General features: G+C 37.2%; 1 protein-coding gene across 1 annotated transcript in view; it reads left to right on the plus strand.

Moving 5' to 3' along the window:
* Positions 1-22,064, plus strand: part of SMOC2 (SPARC related modular calcium binding 2) — a 139,949-nt gene that overhangs the window by 89,316 nt on the left and 28,569 nt on the right. Inside the window, exons 8-9 of the mRNA XM_082277054.1 lie at positions 7,946-8,132; positions 15,174-15,256. Coding sequence (XP_082133180.1) covers positions 7,946-8,132; positions 15,174-15,256 — 270 coding nt within the window. The remainder of the gene's footprint in view (positions 1-7,945; positions 8,133-15,173; positions 15,257-22,064) is intronic.

Raw genomic sequence — 22,064 nt, forward strand, 5'->3', positions numbered from 1 at the left:
CTGTTAAAGATTTAACAAAAATACGCCTCCTTTGATTCACTGCTGTCTCACATTTCATAGATGGTACAGTAAAATATTTGACCTGAGAAGTTCAATACTAAAATTTTGGCTCTAATGCAAAATGCATCTTTGAAGTAACTCAGATCTATAATCTAATGTATACTCATTTCATGTTTCTCTCTTACTTATCTACTGTAGGAGTAAATGCTAATATTTAAGCATTTAGAATCAGATTGTGTCATGTTTGTAAATGGAGACTAATTTCTGTGTGAGTTTTCAAGTCGGGACAAATCTCATGCTACCATTTTATTTCATCTGAGTAAGAATGGCAAAATAGAGAATTACATTAGGTTTAAAAGAGGCAGCTAGTTTGATCCCTTAATCTGTTCAATGGCAGTGAAGAGAAAAAGGATCACAAATGAATAGCTGATTAATTTAAATTAGTTATATTTCTGTGAGAAGAGAAATTTGAATACTTGCATAATATTTCTCATCTCTTTTACCAAGAAGTTGGGCTAAAATAAACAAACAAGCAAGCAAAGGAACAACCAAATAGAATGCTAAAATAGCAGGCTTTTTGAGGCAAAACAGTTCTTTTTCTTTTACAGTGACTGTGGTTACAGTCTTTCTCAGTAACTGTGGTTACAGGATTTCAAATCTTAAGAAAATAAAGAATTGCAGAGATATGTGCAAAATCTTCCCTAAACCAGGAACTTTTTAAAAAATTCCAGCAGACGTGGATTTGGGTTTTGATTAGAGAGCAAGTCATCCCATTATATTTCAGACCTCTGTCTTATGTCCCCCCAAATTTTTGCCAGTTGGTAGAACCAGAATTTATGTATTACAGAAATCATGGTTTGATATAGGGCTACTTGGCTGCTTAAACACAGGGTAAAAGTTGAGAAAATCTTATTGTATACCAGTAGATTATGTTGATTGTGATTATGTTCTTCTCAGGTAAAGCTAAATGGGGGCTGGTGGTCTCTGTATTTTGAATCTTTTTTTCAGTGGGCTCAGTGCATTTTCAGATGGTTTTCCTTTTGTATTAGAGTGTCTTTGCATATGAAACCACATAGATAAATGAGAGCATCTGTCTGTGATTTATCCTTCTTTGTTCAGTGGAATAAAATACATAAATTAATCATTATAGCTGTGTTAAAGCCATGAGGTTTTTGCTTTTTGAGCCACAATCATCGGCCCAAGCTCCAAAAGTGCAAAATAGTGATCAGCTGTACATTGAGAGCTCTCTGAAAATGCACACAAGGGGCCTGCAATATTTGGTTCCCACAAGTTTTTTCACAAATGAGAAAAGGTATGGATAGGAAAGTTGCCAGCTTCCTCCAGGCTTTGAGAACCCTCATGCTGATGTGTATCTGAACCTAACGTAAATCAAAACACGTGGCGGCAGATGAGTATTAATGCTGTAATTTAGTCCTAGGTGTTGGTTGCCATCTAGATGTTGGATCTAAGGTTGCATGTTTATTAATGTTACCTATTCCTTACAATCAGTACTTGGTCCATGAACAAATATTAGGCTTAACTGGAAACATACGTGCATATGAATATGTTCAGCTGAAACCTGATGTATTGTCCATTGAATTTGATTGGTATTTTTCCATGGACTTTTATTTGGGGAAGCCTGGCCCACACAATACTCTTTGTTTGATCCAGGTTAATGAACAGCCTTTATAAGAAACTAGTGGCATGAGCAGATTAATTCTTGCATTTTTGTTGTAGCATTCAGCTGCACTTGATTCCAGTTAGACTCGAGGTTACTTGAAAGTGTCAAGAGGTGGCAGGCAGACAAATTCTTGTAAGAACAGGTCTTCTTAAAAAAGGCTGGTGAGAGATGCCCATGCTCTGGCCATGAGGGACAAGAAAACAACTTAGTGTACACAAAGGGTAGGAAGCTGGCAATCAAAGTGCATTATACCACTTCATGTACCTCTTCAGAGAAGGAATCCGTTATGCTAGAGAATGTCCAGACAAAAGCTGGAAACCCTGAAAAAATAGAAAGCCATGGAGTTATATCTTTCCTTTACTAGAATGACATAATTTAGGGAATTTTTGTAATTTGTATTAGCTGTGCTTATAGCAGGAACAGACTTAATGGGTTCTCGGTGATGAAATCGGTCAGCGACAGATAAAGAACTCATTAGTTTACCTTGAAGGGGTGTGTTTGCTGGGGTTGGAATAACGGGGCCACTGCTCCAGTGGACCATTTTGCTGTTCAGTCAGCTTAAACTCCTCTGCAGGAAATGCATAGCTTGAATAGAAATTATCCCACTTCCCACTTGACTTTCTAAAGTGAACATTTTAGTCATATGTGGAAATACAATTTGGTGTAATGTAAGTGGAATTCCATTCAATGAGACTTGAAGACTATGAAAAACTAGTTAAAAATGTAAAAACGTATTGTGATCAGTTTCCTTGGGGTGTATTAACTTCACTGGTTCAAAGAGGGTTCATCCTAAGCAAATGGATCAAATTCTTATTCTCATGAGATGCGAAATTTCTTGGAGGGCTGCATGGGTAGAAATAGGATGACTATTTATCCACCCTAATGATGATGTATTGAAATAAACTAGCTCAAATCTTCTGTAAATCAGTATTTGAAGTATGCTTAAATTAGGCTTAATTAACTAGGACAGACAGATGATTTGAATAACACTCCAATTAACAGAAATTGTCATACAATTGAACTATACTAAAGTTTAGACATGATTATATTCTGTCTGTATATCCTCCCATAAAAAGGGTAGAACTGCAATATTAACTACCTGTAATGTTACACTGCAGTCCTCTAGAACATGCTTCTCACTTTTTGAAGTAGTTTTGTTCACAGGTTTCTTGTTACCTGCTTTCTAGAGAGAACACTGAGCTTCAAGCCCTAATAAAAGATCCATTTACCCTGAAAACCAGGCTGTCTAAATTGTCCTTTCATGGCCCATCATGGTAATGAGAAAAGGAGGGAGCAGGAACCAACTGAAAACAGAATTTCTTGGAGTGGGATCTGTTTGTTATATACACATTGTGGGGTTAAGGAAATTGGAAGGAAATGTTTGTATAGTGGCAGGAAATGTTAACGTAACATACAGATGCCTTTGTAATTTTCTGCAGATTTGACAACTTGTTTCTACGGAACACATTGAAATTTACATATAAATACAGTTACTTACATTTATGCAAAAAAACCACAACTCAAATTATTTGTAATCATGAAATTCCACACGTTGGGAGAAGTTGTGATAAGACACAGCAGAAAAACTGCTTGAATTTCTGAAATAAGGGGCCCGTTACAAGACTAACAAGATGATTATCATAACATACATAATACAGCACTCAGAGTTTTAGATGTGCACCAGAAAAATGCACAGTTAAATAGATTATTCAGGATGACTTTCCCAGAAAAGTCACTGCTATTCTCCTCTAGGACATTCCCTAGTAAACATTATTTAAAAATTTAGGTAGCCCATCACAGATGAATAAATGGAGTCTTTAATAAATAATGATTTACAGTGTAACATCCTATTACTACTGAGGTATTTTTCTTAAAAATTAACTTAATTAATTTAAATTTTCTTAATTAACTTAAATTTTCTCTAAAATTTTTCTTGTAAATTAACTTGATTCATTGAAATCCAGACTGTTTTCTTAGGGATGACTGGCAAAAAAAATTGACCAAAGATTTTATACAAATCATGAAACTTACCCTCTAAGTCATTAGCAGAAGTGTGTTTCTTATTGACAGAAGATGCAGCATTTCAGCTGGATGTTTGTAATGGATTGTAATAGCATCTTAAACCAGAACATGAAAAATGTGTTTAGCAACTAATCTTTAAAATGAAAAGGGAAGAAATGGAATAACACCTTGACATAGGAAGTGTAACATACATTACATCTAAAGCATTTTTTTAACTCACTCTTAGTGGTGAGTAAGAATTTTACTTTGTCATTCAGTCATTGGGCGGATGGTACAATGGTTCTTGGTGTAAAACTGGACAAAAAGGTATATTTCCTTATATGATTGAAATGTCTGTGTTGAATCACCAATGCTTATAAGTGATATAAAATAAAATGTAGTTTGGGTAAAAAATGCAGAAAGGTTTATTAACCTGAAATAAATTATCACTGCTAAGCTATAGTGCTGGCTAGCATGGTACACTATGCAGAAAGGATTTTTTTAGCCATGTTTAACTATTTTTTTTACTAAGATGCTTGGAAAGTATCTCTTTTTTTCTGCCAAGACAAAACTGAAGGAATTAAGTGAAATAACAACAGTGTAAGCACATTCCTTGAAAAGAAGAAACTGGAGTATCAGTGCTTTTCTGTTCCCAGAAAGAATGTTATTGTAGTAACACATTCCATAGAAAGTTTGATGCATTTTAATGAATAAGGTATTTTATCCTACTTTTATTGTGGCATAGATCCTTTTCCATATGAACTTTATGAACTTCTGGCATCCATCTGTTACAGTTCCAGTTCATAGTTGTTGTCAGATTGTTTGGACAAACTGTCAGAGATTTTCTAAGCTAATGACATTTATCACTGGTTCTCCTGGGAAATGAACGTTTGTTGACCATGACTCTTCTGACATTACAAAGGCAATTATTTTCAGCGGTATGGTAACTCTTGTGATAAGAGCTCTTTGCATCACAGGGCTACAGTTGCATCTTTCCACTACTCCCGTTGTAAATAATTGAAAGAAAAGTTTGAAAGGGGATGAATGGCTCCCTCAGAGAGGAAATCACACAGAGGATTAATGTTCTGGTTCTGGCAGGCAGGATTATAGATAAGCACTTTAGGTAGGAACAATGTTCGAGTGGGGAAAACAAACAGGGAAGTAGTAATGGTGACACAAATGGTTTTGTCCAAAGTGTACAAAAACCATTAGACTTCAGAAATTACTCTCTTGAGCAGATTGCCTGATAGCTGACCTGAAGCTCATTATCCATTGTTTAAGGGAGAAAAATGATAAGCTATTCTGCACTTTTGTTGCATAAAATTAATGAACTCTGTTCAGCAGATTTATAATAAGACAGTCATTTGGCTCATAGATAACTGACAGACGGAGTGTGTATCACATTCTTTTTTTTTTCCTAATTTATTAGAAATAATCTGGATTTTATCTGTCAACTAATTCAAGCCCAATGATAAGTTCCTCTGCTTGTTAAAATTTCCCATCTGCAAGGGAAAGATAAGAAATTAAAAGTTTCAAGAAGGGGAAAGTCCTTTCTCTTTAAACCTTCCTTTGATTACTGTTTGCTCTGTTTCCAGTCTCACTTGTGATGTTAAGTTCAAGCAGTCTTCTGACTGTCCATCCTAAAGCTATAAGCCACATTTTCAGCCCTCCTGTGACATCTTCCCCATAATTCTGCTTTTCTGTACCTCTAATGTTTAAAACCAGACCTAAGGGAGAAAAAGGACCAGAAGAAACATGACCTAGTGCAAAAAATACAAATTTGTAGGTTGAGAAACAGCTTGTAGAAAGTCTTGCTTCAGCAAGTCAACCAGTAAAGGCCAGTTATCTAAGTCTAACACTGTCTCCTAAACCACCTCAAAACAGGTGATTGCACTGGCCCATGAGTCAGCAATGCAGTCCGTCATGGGTTGTTTCAATCAGTAGAAATTAGAGGTTCACAGAAATTAGGGAGTGTGCCTTATGCCCGCAGCTGAAACAGTCCATATCTGCTTCTGTGCTGGGAATTTTCCATCACACCCTCTCGGTTCAGACACTTTTTGTCTATCTGGATGACCTGACTATGTGGTCTTTATACCCCAGTGTATTTTCTAAACGAAGTTGGGAGCATAAAAATGTATTGCTCCTCTAGGTTTCAGAGAGATAAGAATACCTGCCCCATGTTATGTTGCTAGTTACAAGGATGTAAACCACGAGAAGGTTGCAGTAGCTAATGGCGTGGTCCCAAGGTTTATCAGTACAAAAGAGATATTAATCTAATGGAGTTTAAACAGGAGTAATGATTTCCTCCCTCTCATCTGCTTCACCCCATTTGCTCTTTTTTGTTTGATTATATACAAAACATAAAAAGTGAACAACTAAGGTAAGTGATGTGTTTCTAGGGTTGTCACACCTTGTTTCTTGATAATCATTATAATCCATATTCACTGACAGGAAGATTTATTTTGGCAACTGTAGGTGGATGTTGGTGACAGATTTCTACTTTGTCAAACTATAGTTATTTCTGTGACGGTTTCAACATGCAAATAATTAATATTTCCCTTTTTTAAAGAGTGTTTCTGTCGCTACTACACTGATTCTCTAGGTACACTTTATTATCTAAACACTGGCAATTTGAGAGGTATTCAATCTCTGTTTATGTCAGTGGGTAGACCAAGACAAAAACATGCAAAATCATTGACTTACCTAGATACCCTGTTCAAATACTATATGAAACAAAAGAGGAAAAAAGTCAGCTAAAGACCTCCATCTGTGCCTTGTGTAATCAAGCTAGCGAGTGATATCCTCTTTTTTTAAACCTTTTACGTGGATTGGAAAAACCACTCAGTTTTGTAAATCAGGCCATTGTGTAAGTGGAATTGTGTGCCATTTAAAGTGTGAAAGTATTTCGTTTCCTACCACCTTTTCTCCTCCACAGAAGTCTTACTGATTTTCAACATTTACATTTGCAAAAGTCTGTCAAGGAGCAGTAGTATTCTGGTCATGATTAGTGAATTTCTGTCAGTTTGTGCCTATAATTTGCAAAGCATTTTCTGAACTCTGTGGATAAAAGAAAACAAGATTACCCTAAAGCTGAAATTTGTTAAAATGCACTAGAAAATTCAGTCAGGATTCAACTTGTTCTTTGTGGACTGACTGATTAAAAGTCAAAAAGTAAATTCTTTAACTGATTTGAAAAAAGAGCATATATTACCCACAATTTTTTTTAATTGTAACATTAAAATGACTGTTCTTTAACTGAAGAGAATCTCTTATTGATTGAAATTCTACTAGCTTGAAATTTTCCTGTCAGTAATTTGAATGTCTGTAGAGTGCTTAATATTCTTGTTTTTCAAATGTTTAATATTTTTTTTTCCTACCGGATAGTTTGGAAATTATACAGAAACTGTATTATTTAACAATCTAAATTTCACATAACAGGAGAGTGATTTTAAAGTCCCTGGAAAAATAAGGGCTTGAGTAAAGAGTCTCTCTCATTTACTGTCTCTGAAGTGCCACATGTACCAGTTTAGTAGTGACCAAAAATCCTCACCAGAGGTGTTATTTTACTGATTGGTGTAAACTGATAGGCCTTCTCAGGCCCTGTGGTTTCTGCTCTTTCCACCTTCCCTCATAGTTTCATGTAAAGGCTGAGAATGTATATATGTAAGTTTTTCACACACTCAGAAAGTTTTTGGACATACTGATTACATTACATAAAAATGTATTACTTTTTTGCATGGGTCTTTGCTCTCCAGAGCAAATGATGCATTGCCAATGCTAGAATCACCACAAAAGGATGTGGGAGAATTATCACTGTGTTAAGAGATTGCTTCAAAACTGGAAAAAATGAGCAGAATATAAACATCCAAATGAATATCTAGATGAATAATTCATTTAAGGAATCCTAAGCAGATGGATTTTTACTGTTCTCTCTGAAAAGAATCAGTACTTTAGGGACTGTGGAGTGGATGAAGATTTTTTTAAGGTCACAAAGTATTTACTTACCCATAGATTGTATCAAGTAGAGGAAAGGGGGAATTCAAGGTGTTATTAGGACTATAAAATGAAGCGGCTTCATAAAAGGAAATTAAACTTTCTAACAGTATATAGCCTAAACCAATGTAGTTGGTATTTGGGCTGTAGCAAGCCTTCTCAAAGAAAATACTTATATGCAATCAAAGAAAGATATAAAATCTGTTTGATAAATCTAGTAGGCTCTTCCCATCTATCTTCTTCAATGCTTTTTTCTTTTCCATCCGAAAGCATCGTCATGTGATCAAGAACTTCAGTCAGCCCTGGAGGAAGCAAAACAGCCCCAGAAAGACAATGTGTTCATTCCAGAGTGTGCTCAGGGCGGCCTCTACAAACCAGTGCAGTGCCATCCTTCCACAGGCTACTGCTGGTGTGTTCTGGTGGATACGGGACGTCCCATCCCTGGTACATCAACAAGGTAAGGGAGTACACGTTCAGTTCTCAAAAGCTGTAGTGAGAACATGCCCTAGTGTCCATGGACTATCATGTAGGTTTCTGTTGCTGGTGGAATTATGTCATATAGTTTTTTTCCACTGTAAAGTGAAATGTTTTGAGAGACATCAAGAATTAGGGCCAGATGGCCATGGACTCTTTCTGCAAGGACACAGGCAGTTTGCTGTCCTATTCCTCTTCTTTACTCCTATTTTGTGCTGGGAATCCAAGGGTTGGAGCATATAATGAATAATCCCAGAGGAAATTTCACAGTCCTTACCCTGAATATAAAATAACCAAGTAAGATGGCCTATGACAGAAACCACGTCCAACCTCAGAAATGCTTAGTTATTTTTCCAGCAACCTCCTCAACTATTTCATATGACAGGCTTTGATGGAACAACTCCTCGGGAACTCATTGAGAGGAAATATCATTTTAGTGTGTTATTAATAGAAGGTTGGAGTTCAGTCATCTCAGCTGAGCCGGATACATGGTAAAGTGTTGTGAGCCACACAGTGCAGATGTAGGCAAAGCAGATATCAGGTTCCAAAGGATGCTATTTAGGTTGGTTATTGAGGTTTGGCACTTGTAGGAATGCTGTAGAAGCTCATATAGAGCTGGCAGGCAGCATGGGTATCTTGATGCAATCATAACTCTTACTTAAGCAAAATCATTTTTTAATGATTTGCATAGGGTTTGTGAAAGAAACACACATTATAAGCCACTTGCTGTAAAATAGTATATTCTTGGAGAGGCTTTTTTCATGTATTCTTCAAGTGCTGATTTATTGCTAGCTGTTTATACCATGGCCTAGACTATGCCAATTACAGTACCATCTGAAGTGGACTTGATGATCTTAGAGGTCTTTTCCAGCCTTAGTGATTCCATGATTTTATGACTTAAAGTTGCTGTTGATCTACTGATTCTGGCAAGTTGAGGTCCATAAATGGTCAAAACAGAATAGTCTAAATTTGATCCTGAAACTATAGGATCAGTATACATATTGTGTGAGGATGTAAAGATGACTTTTAGAGATTCCTGATACTCCCTTCTATGCTCTTTCTCTGTTCCCCACCCTTAGGTTTGTTCACTGTTTCTTCTTTTTAGTAATAATCTTTCTTTGAATGAATAACTTAAATAATTTTATTTCCTGTTCCCTAATTTGAGTCCAAATCATCTTCTTGTGCTCATCAAGCAATGGGGCTTCTGCTGTGGTTTTGTTTTTGTTGGGTTTTGGTTTTTGGTGGGGTCTTTTTTGATTTTTTGTTTTTGTTTGAATTTGTGTTTTTTCCTGTGTGTTTTTGGTTTGGGTTTTTTTTTGGGGAGAGGGGTTTGTGGTGGGGTTTTTTGGGGTTTTTGGTTGTTTTTTCTTTTTAGTTCTTGCTGATATCATTTTATTATAGTCACAGAATACCTGAGATTGGTAGCGACCTCTGGAGATTCTCTGGTCCAACCCCTCTACTCAAAGCAAGATCGTCTAGAGTGGATTGCTAGGGCCTATGTCCAGTTCATTCTGAGTATTTCTAAGGATCAGGAATACATAGCCTCTCTAAGCAGCCTGTTTGATCACCATCATAGTTAAAAATAAGGGATTTTTGTACATTTGCATGAAATTTTCTGTACCCCTTTCATTATTTTCCTCTCTTTGGATACTTAGAGACAACATTAAGATTCTCCCTGAGCCTTCTCTTCTCCAGGTGAATGTTGTCAGCACCCTTTCCTTACTATATCAAATGCTTCAATCAATTATATTCATGGCCCTTTGCTCCACTCACTCCAGTATGTCCATGTCTCTCTTGTTTGGGGAGCTCAGAGCTGGACACAACATTGCAGATATGTCTCATTGTCCCATTGAGAATCAGAGGGAAAGGACCTCTTCCCTTGACCTGATGGGAGTGCTTTTTCTAATGCAACCCTGGAGGCTGCTGGCCTTCTTTGCTGCCTCATACTCAGCATCCATCAGAAATCCCATGTTCTTGCTTCAAAGTTGCTTTCCAGCTGGTTGGCCCCATCCTGTACTGGTGCAGGGAGTTAATCTTTGCCAGGTGCAAGAATTTTGCATTTTCTTTTTTTTGAACTTCATGAGATTCCTGCATTTCTGCAGCCTGTTGAAGCTCTTCTGAATGGCAGCACAGCTGTCTTGTGTATCAGACACTTCCTCCCAATTTTGTATCATCTGCAAGCTTAATAAAGTTGTTCAATGTCCCATCTTCCTGGTCACTAAGGAAGAGGTTAAACAATATTGTCTCTACGAGCTTTGGGGCTTTCCAGTGGTGACTGGCTTCCAGCTGAAATTTTGCTGCTGATCCCAAATATTTGATGCTGGCTGTTCAGCCAATTTTCAGCACATCTCTCTGTTCATTTATCTAGTACATACTTCATCAGCTTGTCTATGAGAATGTGATTAGAGACAGTGTCAAAAGCCTAGTTAAAATTAAGATAAGTAGTATCTGCCTGTCTCACCGTATCCACTGAGCAAGTTACAGAATCATAGAAAGCTGCAGCATTGGCCATGATTTCCTCTTCATAATTCTATCCTGACTACTGTCAATCACCTTCTTCTTCATATGTTTTGAAATAGCTTCTAGGAGGATTTACTTCATCACCTTCTCAGAAACTGAGGTAAGTCTTTCTGGCTTATTTGACTCCTCCTTGCCCTGCTTGAACACAGAAGTGGCATTGGCTTTCTTCCAGTCCCCAGGAACCTTCCCCAGTCAGTACAACGTTTCAGATATAATTAAGAGTGGCCCACAAATCAGCCAGCTCCCTCAGGACTTGTGGGTGTGTCCCATCAGGTTCCATGGAGTTGTGTATATCCAATGTGTTCAAACAATCCCTGACTTGATCCTTCACCACCCAGGGTAAGTCTTCCTTGCTCTAGACTTTACTACTGATGTCAAGGACCTGGGATTCCTGAAGACTGTTTTTACAAGTAAAGACCAAGGAGAAGGTGCCATCAAGTACTTCTGCCTTCTCTCTGTCCTTTGCCACAAGGTCTCTTGTCCCACCCAGCAGCAGGCTCACACTTCCCTTGTCTTTTTTTTGCTGCTGATATGCACGTTAGAAGTTCTTCTTGTTGCCTTCATGCTCCTTAGCAGATTCCTAACCCCATCCCTGCACACTTGAACAGTGTCTATTCCTCCTGTATCAGCTGACCCTTTCTATGCTTCCTTTTTAAGTGTGAATTTTGTTAGGTGATCTTTGTTCATCTGTTCAGGCTTCCTGCCGCATCCTGCATGTCAGGATGAACCGTTTATGAAACTGGAGGTGATGATCCTTAAAAATAAACCAGCTTGCTTTCCTATTCATATGTATAGTGCAGTATGTGCCATTTTGGCTCCTACTGTCATACAGACGGGAATTCTAGGTCTTCCCAAGCCCTTGATGAATCACCTATGGACCTAGAATCAGTCTCTGTCTCTTTTTTTTCCTGTTTGGTCTGCTGGGCTCTTGTTTTTGGCAACTACACAGTCACTCAGCTGTGGGAGAAGAGGCGGCAGGAAGACCTTTCACTGTGCTGCATGTCTCTAAGGTTGGAAGACTGGAAAATTGGATTCAATCTTTCCATGCATATGGTTTTGACGCAGAAGTGCTCTGCCTGATGACTGATATTAAAAAGATCAGCTGCTGTGTTCTTGACTATTTCTAATTTTTCAGCTTTGTTAGACTTAAGGTCAGTCCTCAGTGAAGCTCTGCGGAAATAAAATTTAGTAATATCCCCAAAGAGGACATTTCTGAGCACAGATGGGTAAGGAGAGTACTCAGTTTTAGGAATTTCATACTAAATAAAGAATGACTGGTGTATTTAGGAATCTACAGTCTTGGTAAACAAGCAGGTGGGATTACTGCCTGGAGTTTAAGAGGAATGTCTAGACGTCATTTCTGAGAAATATTTAGGTGGGCTGGAATCCCATTAATTATTTCTTGATTTTAATTTTTTTTTCTGTATTGATAAAATTAAATGTTTTTTTTCTCAGGCAGAGGGAATTAAAGGGGGATCAGAATATTATGAGGAATATACAGTTCTCTTTTTGTAATTCTTGTAGAATGGAAAGAATGAATATGTGAGTCTTTCCTACTTTAAACAACCAGGAGCTTTTGAAAAATTTTGTGTACTATCTTTCAGTTTTCCACTGCAAAATACAAATTAAAAGATGTTTGAACTCTGCTGTAGGAACAGATAACATTAGTACTCCTGGTAGCAAGATGGATGCATAGCATACTTTGCAAATAAGAATTGAATCACTGGGGGACCACAGTGAAAGGATAGACAGATCTGGGAAGCTATTGCCAGAACAGCTCAATATTCTGCGTGTTCTTTGTTTTGAATGTATTAATGAGGATGACATTTGTCATATTATAAGGTTTTGAACACCTCAATAAATGGTAGTCACATTAAATAAGATCCTCAAAATGAAGGGAAATTATTAATATTCATTTACCTTCTAATACACTGTCATCTGAAAAAAAGACAAACCATTTGTCAGTGAAGGTATTTCAGAAAAAAATAATCTTACTCTAGAGTTAAAATAAAGTTACGTCAATGAAGAATCTCTCTAGGATATTTAAGACAGTAAGACTTAGAAGAAATAGATGAAGTTGTGGAAAAAATCTGGATTAAAAGGAGGCAGTGCATTTAAAGGGTAAAAAAAACCATTCCCACAAAAGTCTATCAGTGTGGTCCTCACCAGCTGGCTCCCAATGCCTCTTGGAAGTCACAGCATGAACCTCACCCTTTTTGCTCAGTGGGAGCCGTGGGGTTGTGTGACTTTTGTGACTTTTTAGCAACTAGGATCTTGTGCAGAGTACCCCATACTTGCACAAGATTCTCTAAACTTAAGAAAATCCATAAATAATCTGTTTCATGAAGCTGCCCACACTGTAGAACCCTTCCTGTGGACGCCTCCGTCTTCTACTGCTTTGTACACCTCAGTAAATCTCATCACTTCCCAGCAGACTGATCAGAGGTATAAAGCAGTTTTCATAAGCCCTTGGTAATTCTAGATATACATTTACTGCTAGGGATTCTTTCCCTTTTTAAATTCAAAAGAGTAACTTGGGATGTCTTTTAACTACGCTATTTTTAACCTGACAGTGCTCCATTCTGACATACTATCCCGTTCTCACTCTTTCTCCATGAAAGCTGAGGCAAGTCTGTTTTTCTTATCAGTTTTAAGCATGGCTGTTCCTGTATGGTAAATTTTAAATGACCTGTTTTCTTTCTTCAGTTGCTTTAAAGACTTAAACATAGACTTTTCACATTGCAGCATTTTAACACCTACTGGGCTTTTATAGATTTAGTTTGTGTATGATGAACTACGTGTGTATTTAACAAAAATATCAGCCAGAAGGGTAGAAGACTAGAGGCCAAAATATAAAATGAAGGCACAGAGCAGCCACAGTAACGAAAAAGAAGGAGGGGAATGCAGAGTCAGGTATCAGATTAATCAGGGGCCAGGCTCTTTGCCAGATACTGCATTAGTGAGTATTGCTCAGAGACTTCCCTTTCACTGTTTTCTTGGCTGATTGAAGTGGTCATCCATCAGGTGTCTGAATCCAACCCATGTTATCAAAGCACCTTCTATTTCTGCCATTCTTTAGGGTAAAAAACAGTCTCTAGCTCTCCCACGTCCATGAAAACAACACTGTGCCTTCTTGCAGCAGCCAAAATTTGGTGGGCCAGTAGTCAGTTTCATCAGATGATGTGTAAATAAATTAAGCCCTCAAAGGAAAAATAATATTGTGGTTTTCTATGCTGCCTGATAATTAAGATCAAAATATTTAGGCATTGCTTTTAGAAGCAGTCTGGCCTGAATCCAGAACATTGCCCCCATTCAATGTTTCTAGAAATATTTTGTTCCAAAAGAATTTGGATTAGTATATTTTAATATGACATTTTATTATGCCACTCAGTAAATGTGATTTTGGTGAAGTTAGAGTAGGAGAACTTCAGTTATATAAACTATGAAAGAATCTAGATAAAAGAATCAGTGAACAAGTACATGCACACACATGTAAGTAGACACAATTCATGTTCGTCTAACTGAGAATTTAAACTTTCTCTGAAATGCTACATGCTAAGTTCTGCAACTTCAACCTATGTTAGGATAATAAAGTAAAAATCTCTCAGAAAGAGATTCTGTCGAGGTGAGTGAAAAACCACCATGCATTGATAGTGGGACATGGAAGAAGAGGTGAAATTCAGCAGCAGATGCTCCCATGCCTCCTGGTCTTGCATTAAGGATATTGCTGGTGGTGTTGCGTAAGTCAGTGTTTGTTGGAAGTACAAATAGCACAGTTTCTTGTTACCAGTTGGACTAACAAAGTGACTTTAAGTAAACTCAGTAAGCACAGAAGAGCCAGAATATTCCAGCAGCAGGTGGAGATTCAATCTTTTTCACAATTCACTTCAAGCAGCTCCAGCCCAATTACCTTCCTTCTGTAAATCCTATCAGTTCTTAACTCTTGTTCAAAACATTTGTGGTTAACCCTTCTTACTTAAACTATTTTTTTTTTTTTGGAGAAGATACAGTAACACATGAATTTAGAGCTGCAGTAGTACCTAACTACAGTACCTGCCTTGCTGTGATTTTGAAATTGCTTCTCTGGCGTTTCCCAACGTGAACACTGTTTGCGATATTGTTTATGACTTTTTGGTTTTGTAGGTGGGGGACAGCCTTATTTTTTTTCTTTATTCTGTGGGGGTTTTTTGGTATAGTTTTCAAAATAATTTCTATTTTGTACTAATTTATAGCAATTCTTTAGTTTTCCTCCCAGTAGAAAGGGCTTTAGAAGAGAGAATACTTTTTTAGTTTGGTATCAACTCCTGGAGCATAAAGATGGGTTTCTTTGGGGCAAGTGAAAAATAGGCAGATGAGGTTGCATTGCCCTCTGAATGAAAATACAGGCTTATTCTGTGACTACAAGAAGCTAAGAGGTTTTTTTTTGACTACAAAATCAGAAATAAATTAAGTCTTAATCAAATTAACCTTGACTGGTTTTATTCTCTCCCTGTGTGTTCTTTAGGTATGAACAACCTAAATGTGATAATGGTGCCAGAGCTCACCCAACAAAAACAAAGGATTTGTACAAAGGACGCCAACTTCAAGGTCAGTGAAACTGATAAATTTAAGTTTATGCATTTCAATGCTTTATTTATTCACTGCAGTAAATTAGAAAGCAATTCCTTACACTATATCAAAACAATGTATCTTTTAGAAATCACTACATTGATTTGCCACTAACTGAAGTCTTTGACTTTGGAACAGTGTATGTTAATTTGGGACTTGGGATATTGTCAGAGAAAGAAAGGCTCATTTTATTCAGTAGTTTAATGGCAGTCACATTTACTTACTGGAATTATTCTTTGCTTCTGTCATATCAGGGAAATTGGCAAATATATCCAGGATAACTTAACCTATACTTCATAATCCTTCTTCTAGCAAAATCCATGGGACATTTGCCTCCATCTTCAAATCAGTCTAAAACATCTATCCATCTTACTTTCCTCCAAGAATATCTTTGTCAATTTACCTCAGAGTGATACTTTTTTTTCATTATTCCCTGTTGCAGTAAAAAAATGTTGGCGTTTATTAAAGTTTTCATTTTTTTCACACTTTCTATAATCATGTGAGAGATCTTATCTATGGATAGTTGAGCTACACAGAATTCAGTAGACTTCCTTAATTTTTGAAATGGCTTTTTAGTATGCCTGAATAACTTGAGGTGTAGCAGGTTTAGTGATTTTGCTCATTATGAGAGAATTACAAGTCGCTGTCAGCCATCGTAAAAAACCAGAAAGAAGTAAATAATATGTGCAGACCTTTCATGTCACAAGAAATATTCTAGTTTAGCCACCCAAAGAAACATTTAGACAATAATTCTCAACTAATGTGCCTATCAGTGTTGAAGTGCATATTGAATGAACACACATTAATATTCTCTGTCATGAAATAAATTTAATTACAAGGTGTAATAAAAAAAATACTAGCTATAACTCTATGTTGTGTTCTACATACAAGCTAATCAAACGATCTGAAGATGCCCTGCTCATTGTTGGGGGGCTGGACAAGATGACCTTCAAGGGTCCCTTCCAACCCAAATTATTCTGTGCTATTTTACAACTCCACGGAAACCAGTGGAAAGTTAGCCATCTTCAAAAATTTATTTCACACAGCACTTCCATAGTTACAGACTTGGATGATTACTTGATTTTATGTGGCGTTTTTTTCTGAGTGAGAAGAACTTGACTCAAAAGATACTGTAGCAGAGCAGAAGTTGAACTAGTTTTGCTGTTGAAAATATCACTTCCTGGTCAATCTTACCTTTTACTAAATATTTTGCAAAGCATTTGCTAGATGGAATCTTAGAGGGAGAATGGGCAGGTGAAGGTTTTTAAGATTTCATGTATCTAGTTTTTATCTAAACTGCTAGTACTTTTACAAAGTACAATAATAAAGATTTATCCAAAATCAAGTTACTTTTCCAGTGAACTACTTCACAACAATTTTCGATGCTGCAAGCTCCTACCCGATAAATTAATTTTCATTAAGTTAGGCCATGGCATTTTGATTTTCCTTTTTTTCCATTATGTTATTTGCATTATGTGTGCTTTAGTCCAAAAATCCACTACAGCAATGCAAGCATATAATTACCATAATTGATATGTATGACATGGATTTGCTCTCTCTCAGGTTGCTTAATCTTTGACTTCCAAATGCCTTGTGTTATTTTAAAATGAGGCAAACACCAAAATTTCTTAAATACTTACAGGTTTGCTAGAAGAATCACCTTCTTTTACTCTGCAGCAGCATGGAATAAGTACATGCCTGTAGAAGTAACGGGGAAGAGGCTACTTCCCTGTTGCAGTTGTGTTAAGATGTTTTTTTTTCTTCTTTCTCTCTCTGTAAAGCTAAATGCACAGGTCTTCAAGTGGCAAATTTCCCTCTTATCCTGCAAACTCTATAACAAGTAAAATGAACTGAATTTACTTTAGACAGTTTTTTTGAAAAAAAGGAGTTGAAAGATGATCTTGTACAGGTGTTTCTAGTTGTTAACAAGTAACACAAAGTTGTGCAAATAGCTAATATGAATCAACTTTTTAATAGCAATGAATCACTGTTCAAAGTTTCTCTATTGTAAGCAGCCTTGCAAAGGCATGTTTGCATCTGTGTTGTCTAAATTTAAATGTAGCATTTAATTTCTGAGTCGTGCCAGGACGGAATAAAGAAAAAGTATGTTAATTGGATACTTATTTTTAAGGAATAATACATTTTTGTAAGGATGGGTTTGCTTGATTTGCTGATTATAGCCACAAAAATGCAATAGCCCTGGGTGAAACCACTGTGACTGCCTACCGTGTAAAACCAGGAAGATTTTAAAATTAATTACTTTACTGCTATGAATGATCTTAAATGGGATAAACCTCACTGGTAGATCCTCAAGTGGATTAAATTGGCATAGTTCTGCAACTGCACTGATTTATACCACCTGAAAATTTGAACCCATTATATGCTAAGTCAAATATTTTTAGCAATAATTTGAAAATAAATCAAGATGCAGTTTTTGGCAAGCACTGATACCTCATTAAGGCAAAATTGTGGAAGGTGTCCCTTAGAGTCTACAGCAAAATTCCCACTGATTTAAACCTAGCTAAGAATAGTCTTTACATCCTAAGGTAACCTTATATAAAGCATCTGAAACTGAAGGCTAGTCTAGTATTTGTAAGGACGATCCAAGCCACCTGTATCTCTTAGTTTGTGCTGGAAGTTATATAATAATAATAATAATAATAATAATTCTTCGCGTTAGATTTCTAGTCCTTTTTTTAAAGCCAGAGCATTTTTCTGAGGTTACTTGCGGTTATGATCCTTCTCAGAAACCGAGAAAAGGAGTCTAGAGAATGTCACATACTGGGGAAACAAAAGGGTTTTTTACTTTTCTCACAGTCAGAGTTTTCAAACATTTGTATTTTGACCTTTTGTTCTCCTCTGTGTTATACAGTAAAATGGAAGCTTGTGGTGAACTGACATATTCTGTAAAGTCTTGAATAGTTTTTCCATACTTTGGATTTCTGGTGTGTTAAATAGGAATTCGGTTTTCTACATCAGCTGATCAAGAGCATTTAAAAGGGTATAGCATGAAGGCTAGTTAAACGAAATGTATAGTATGATGAAATGAGGTGCAGGTGCTCCTGTTCCCAAAATCATGAGTCAAATTCAGCCAAGCTTAAGAATTATCAGTTCCTGACAGTGTAATTTTTCAGGCTGAGTCTATGGGTGAAGGTATTTTCAAGCATTATATGTATACTCTACTTTTTAATAATCAGTAAAACATTTTTAAGCACATATCTGCAATAGGTGTATATTTATTCATGAGTTGTGTAGATGTACTATTGTAACAATAAATTAAGTATACTGTAAAACGTATCCAAATATAGAAATAGAAAAAGGATGAAATAAAGCTGAAATAATCACAATTTATTTTTTTAAATATCATCTATTAATAGCACAAAAAAATATTTTCTTCCTGCACTCCAGTTGACTGTCATGTGTCTCCCCTGGGGTACATGCACCCTACCTTGGATACAATGAATAAGCTTCCTGTTCATAACTAGTCTTGCCTCTGCTCTAAGCAACCTGGAAGAAAAGGACTTTGGTACATAGGAGAGCAAGACATGATAGCATACTGAGACAGTGCCAGACTACTCAGATAATTTGTCTCCAGGGCAAATCTTTTTCTTATTTGAAAAGTATGCATTGAAATCAAGAAGTCTGTGTTTTAGGCTCTGCTGTGTGTGAGGGCTGGATAAACTTTGGATAGTCCTTTATATGGTTTAAGATTTTTGTATTCTTACCTAACCTGGGAATTTATCTGTTTTGCCTGTAATATGATTTTCATTACCCAGACCTGAAATTTGAAAAGTTAGTGGAAAAATTTTTAAAGTATTCTGGGAAATGTAATTTTGTGCATATAATATTTTTTAATTAAAAGTATCCTTACCTTTTGTGCAGGACAAAACCAACAAAACCAAACAAATGAGTAAATGGCATACAAGTTTCAGTGAGGGACACAATGTCAAGCTGGATTTTCAGGTTTTACTGGGTTGCTATGATTTTGTTGATTTAAGTCAGACCACTGATTTTGTTTACATTTTATTTTGGTTTGTTTAAGTTTCTCCTTTTCTTTAACACAATATGGGGTTTTTTGAAGTTCCTGCAGTTGTGATACTTCCTTTCATACAAAAGGATAATTTGAGAGGGGAAAGTATAGTTTGGAAACGACAGTGCCTCTAGCAGTAATACCATCTAGTGATTTGGTCAGTGTGCAGATGTAGTAAATCAATCTACTTAAAGTCTTGAAAGTCTCTCTTTTCTATTTTCTCTAAATAGCATAACTCTTTGCTACTGAATATCTTGTTTTCCTGAGATGCTGATCTCAGTTTACCTAGCTGTAATCCAGTAGAATGTGTCCATTGCAGTCAAGTTACTGTAGGGTTCTTCTGGTGATGTAAGATCAGCATTTCACTCCTATTTTTGTCCTTCATGGCAATCCCTCACTTCAGATGCTTGTCATTACAATTTTGATTCTAGACCATTTCTCATAAAAAGGTGAGTATTTCAGGGTTTCAATAACACTGGGTTAAGAAGCATTTGAAAGGTTTCAATTTTTATTGTCTAGAGTTTATTCGGTGCCACAAGAAGGATCCAAATTATTTTTGCACAGCCTCTCTGAGACAGATGTTGAATTCTCTGTGCCTGCTCCTCCCCACAACCCAAATCTGAAACCCAATGCTTTCCCTTCAGGGCCTAAGCTCTGCTAATCACTGTGGTGGTACTTTGATGGTCTACAGTTTAAGTCAAACTTAGAACTTTAAAACTATTATTTAGTTGAAATGTCTTGATGCAGGGAACTTGTATAGGCAATCACTGTACTTAATAACAAAACAAAAAAATCACTTAATACTCTTCCTTAAATATGAACTGCAGGTTGTTTTCTAATTTCATAGCATACTACTGACTCAGCTCTTGTGTTGACATATGGGTGTTCTTAAGCTTAGTTTAACCTTGGCATTCAAGCAGTTAATGTTTTCTCCTGCAAATCATGCATGAGAGCAGTTTAACTCATTTGTTTATTTAATTCTTGTGTTACTTAAGGGAAACAAAAATATCCTAACTGCTCAATTTTCTTCCTATTGTATTGGCTTCATTTACTGTGTTTCTGATGGGATAATCCTGCACTGACCCTGAACAGTTTATGTTTTGTGGAGCAAAACTCATGATTTAAGGTATGGGTGAATTATGTGTGGATAAGTACAGTTTACTTTTGGTTGTTGGCAGTATATATTTTTTCCAAAGTTAAAGGGAAATAGTCAGAAGCACTCAAACCACGATGATGCAACACCCACAGCCAAACAGCCATCATATGAAGTGTCTCACTTCAAGGCATCTTAAAAGAAAAGGAAGGTGATGGAGGCTTAACTGCTTTTCCTTTTGAGGTTCATTCCATTATGCAGTGGTTCCACTTTTGACCATGACTGCATCAGATTTCATAAGGTGCCAGAGTATTCCTCAGCTAAAATGCTGAGGTACCACCACTGTCCTACCTCATCTAGCTTATTCTGTTTTCACATAGTCCTTAGTTTCCTCAGTGTAGTCTGATACCAGCACCAAGTAGAAACTAATCTTACCTTCACTTTCTTAAACATTTGAATGACTAAAACTTTTCTTGTTTTCAAAGGTATCAGATAAGGCATAATGCAAATTATATACACATGCCTGCCTTCCCATGAGCTTCAAATTGTTAGGTCAATTGGCATGTAACTGTCTCCACTGAGCTGCGATTTAAAAGGATTATATTTTTATGATGTAACCAGCTCTTTGGCTGTGTGAGCTAATCCTTAAAATACTCCTTTCTGCTATCAAGTCTTAAAGCTCTGAGTTGTCAGCCAACCATTTGAAGTTGACGGCTGTTTTGAATGAGCCTGTAATCACTGCCCTGAGCTCTGTGCTGTTCTCTTTACCAAGAGGTACTTAGCAAGAAGGCTCTGTATGGAGCAGAACTACCTAACAATGTTACTATGACCGGGAAATGTTGGCTCAGATCTGGTGTGAACCTTCATGACAGTGATGGCAAAACTGAGCAGCTGCATGGTGAGTGGATGGAGGGGACCTGCCTGGGGCTTGGTGGGATCTGCAGGGAGGACGTGAGGGTCAAAAGTGAGGTACAACTCCCAGAGCTGGAAGTTAGGGATGGAAGCAGAGTGAAACCCTCATAATCCAGAAGGAAATGGTTAGTAACATTCTGTGCAAATTAGACACCCACAAGTCTGTGGGCCTAGATAGGGTGCACCCAAGAGTAGGGAGAGAGCTGGCAAAAGACCTTCCCAAGTCACTTTCAATCATTTACCAGCAGTCCTGGTTAACTGAAGAAGTCCCAGAAGGCAATAAGCAAATATAACACGCATCCACAAGAAGGGTTGGAAGGATGATCTGGGAAACTAAAGGCCTATTGGCCTGACCTTGGTACTGGGGAAAGTCATGGAGCGGATCATCATGAGTGCCATCACACAGCATGTGCAGGACAACCAGGGGATCAGGCCCAGCCAGTGGGGTTTATAAAAGGCAGATCCTGCATGAGCAACCTAATCTTCTATGGCAAGGTGACTGCTTAGAAGATGAGGGAAAAGCTGTGGTTGTTGAATATCTAGACTTCAGTAAAGGCTTTTACACCATCTTCCACAGTCTCCTGGAGAAACTAAGGCTTTTCTTGGCTTGAACAGGTGCACTTTTCACTGGTTTGAACACTGGCTGGATGGCTGGGCCCAGAGTGTGGTAGAGGATGGAACTAAATCCAGTTGATGGCTAGTCACTAGTGGTATTCCCCAGGGCTCAGTATTGGGGTTGGTCTTGCTTAATA

This window comes from Coloeus monedula (genome assembly GCF_965178545.1).
Source record: "Coloeus monedula genome assembly, chromosome: 2".
NCBI lineage: Eukaryota > Metazoa > Chordata > Aves > Passeriformes > Corvidae > Coloeus > Coloeus monedula.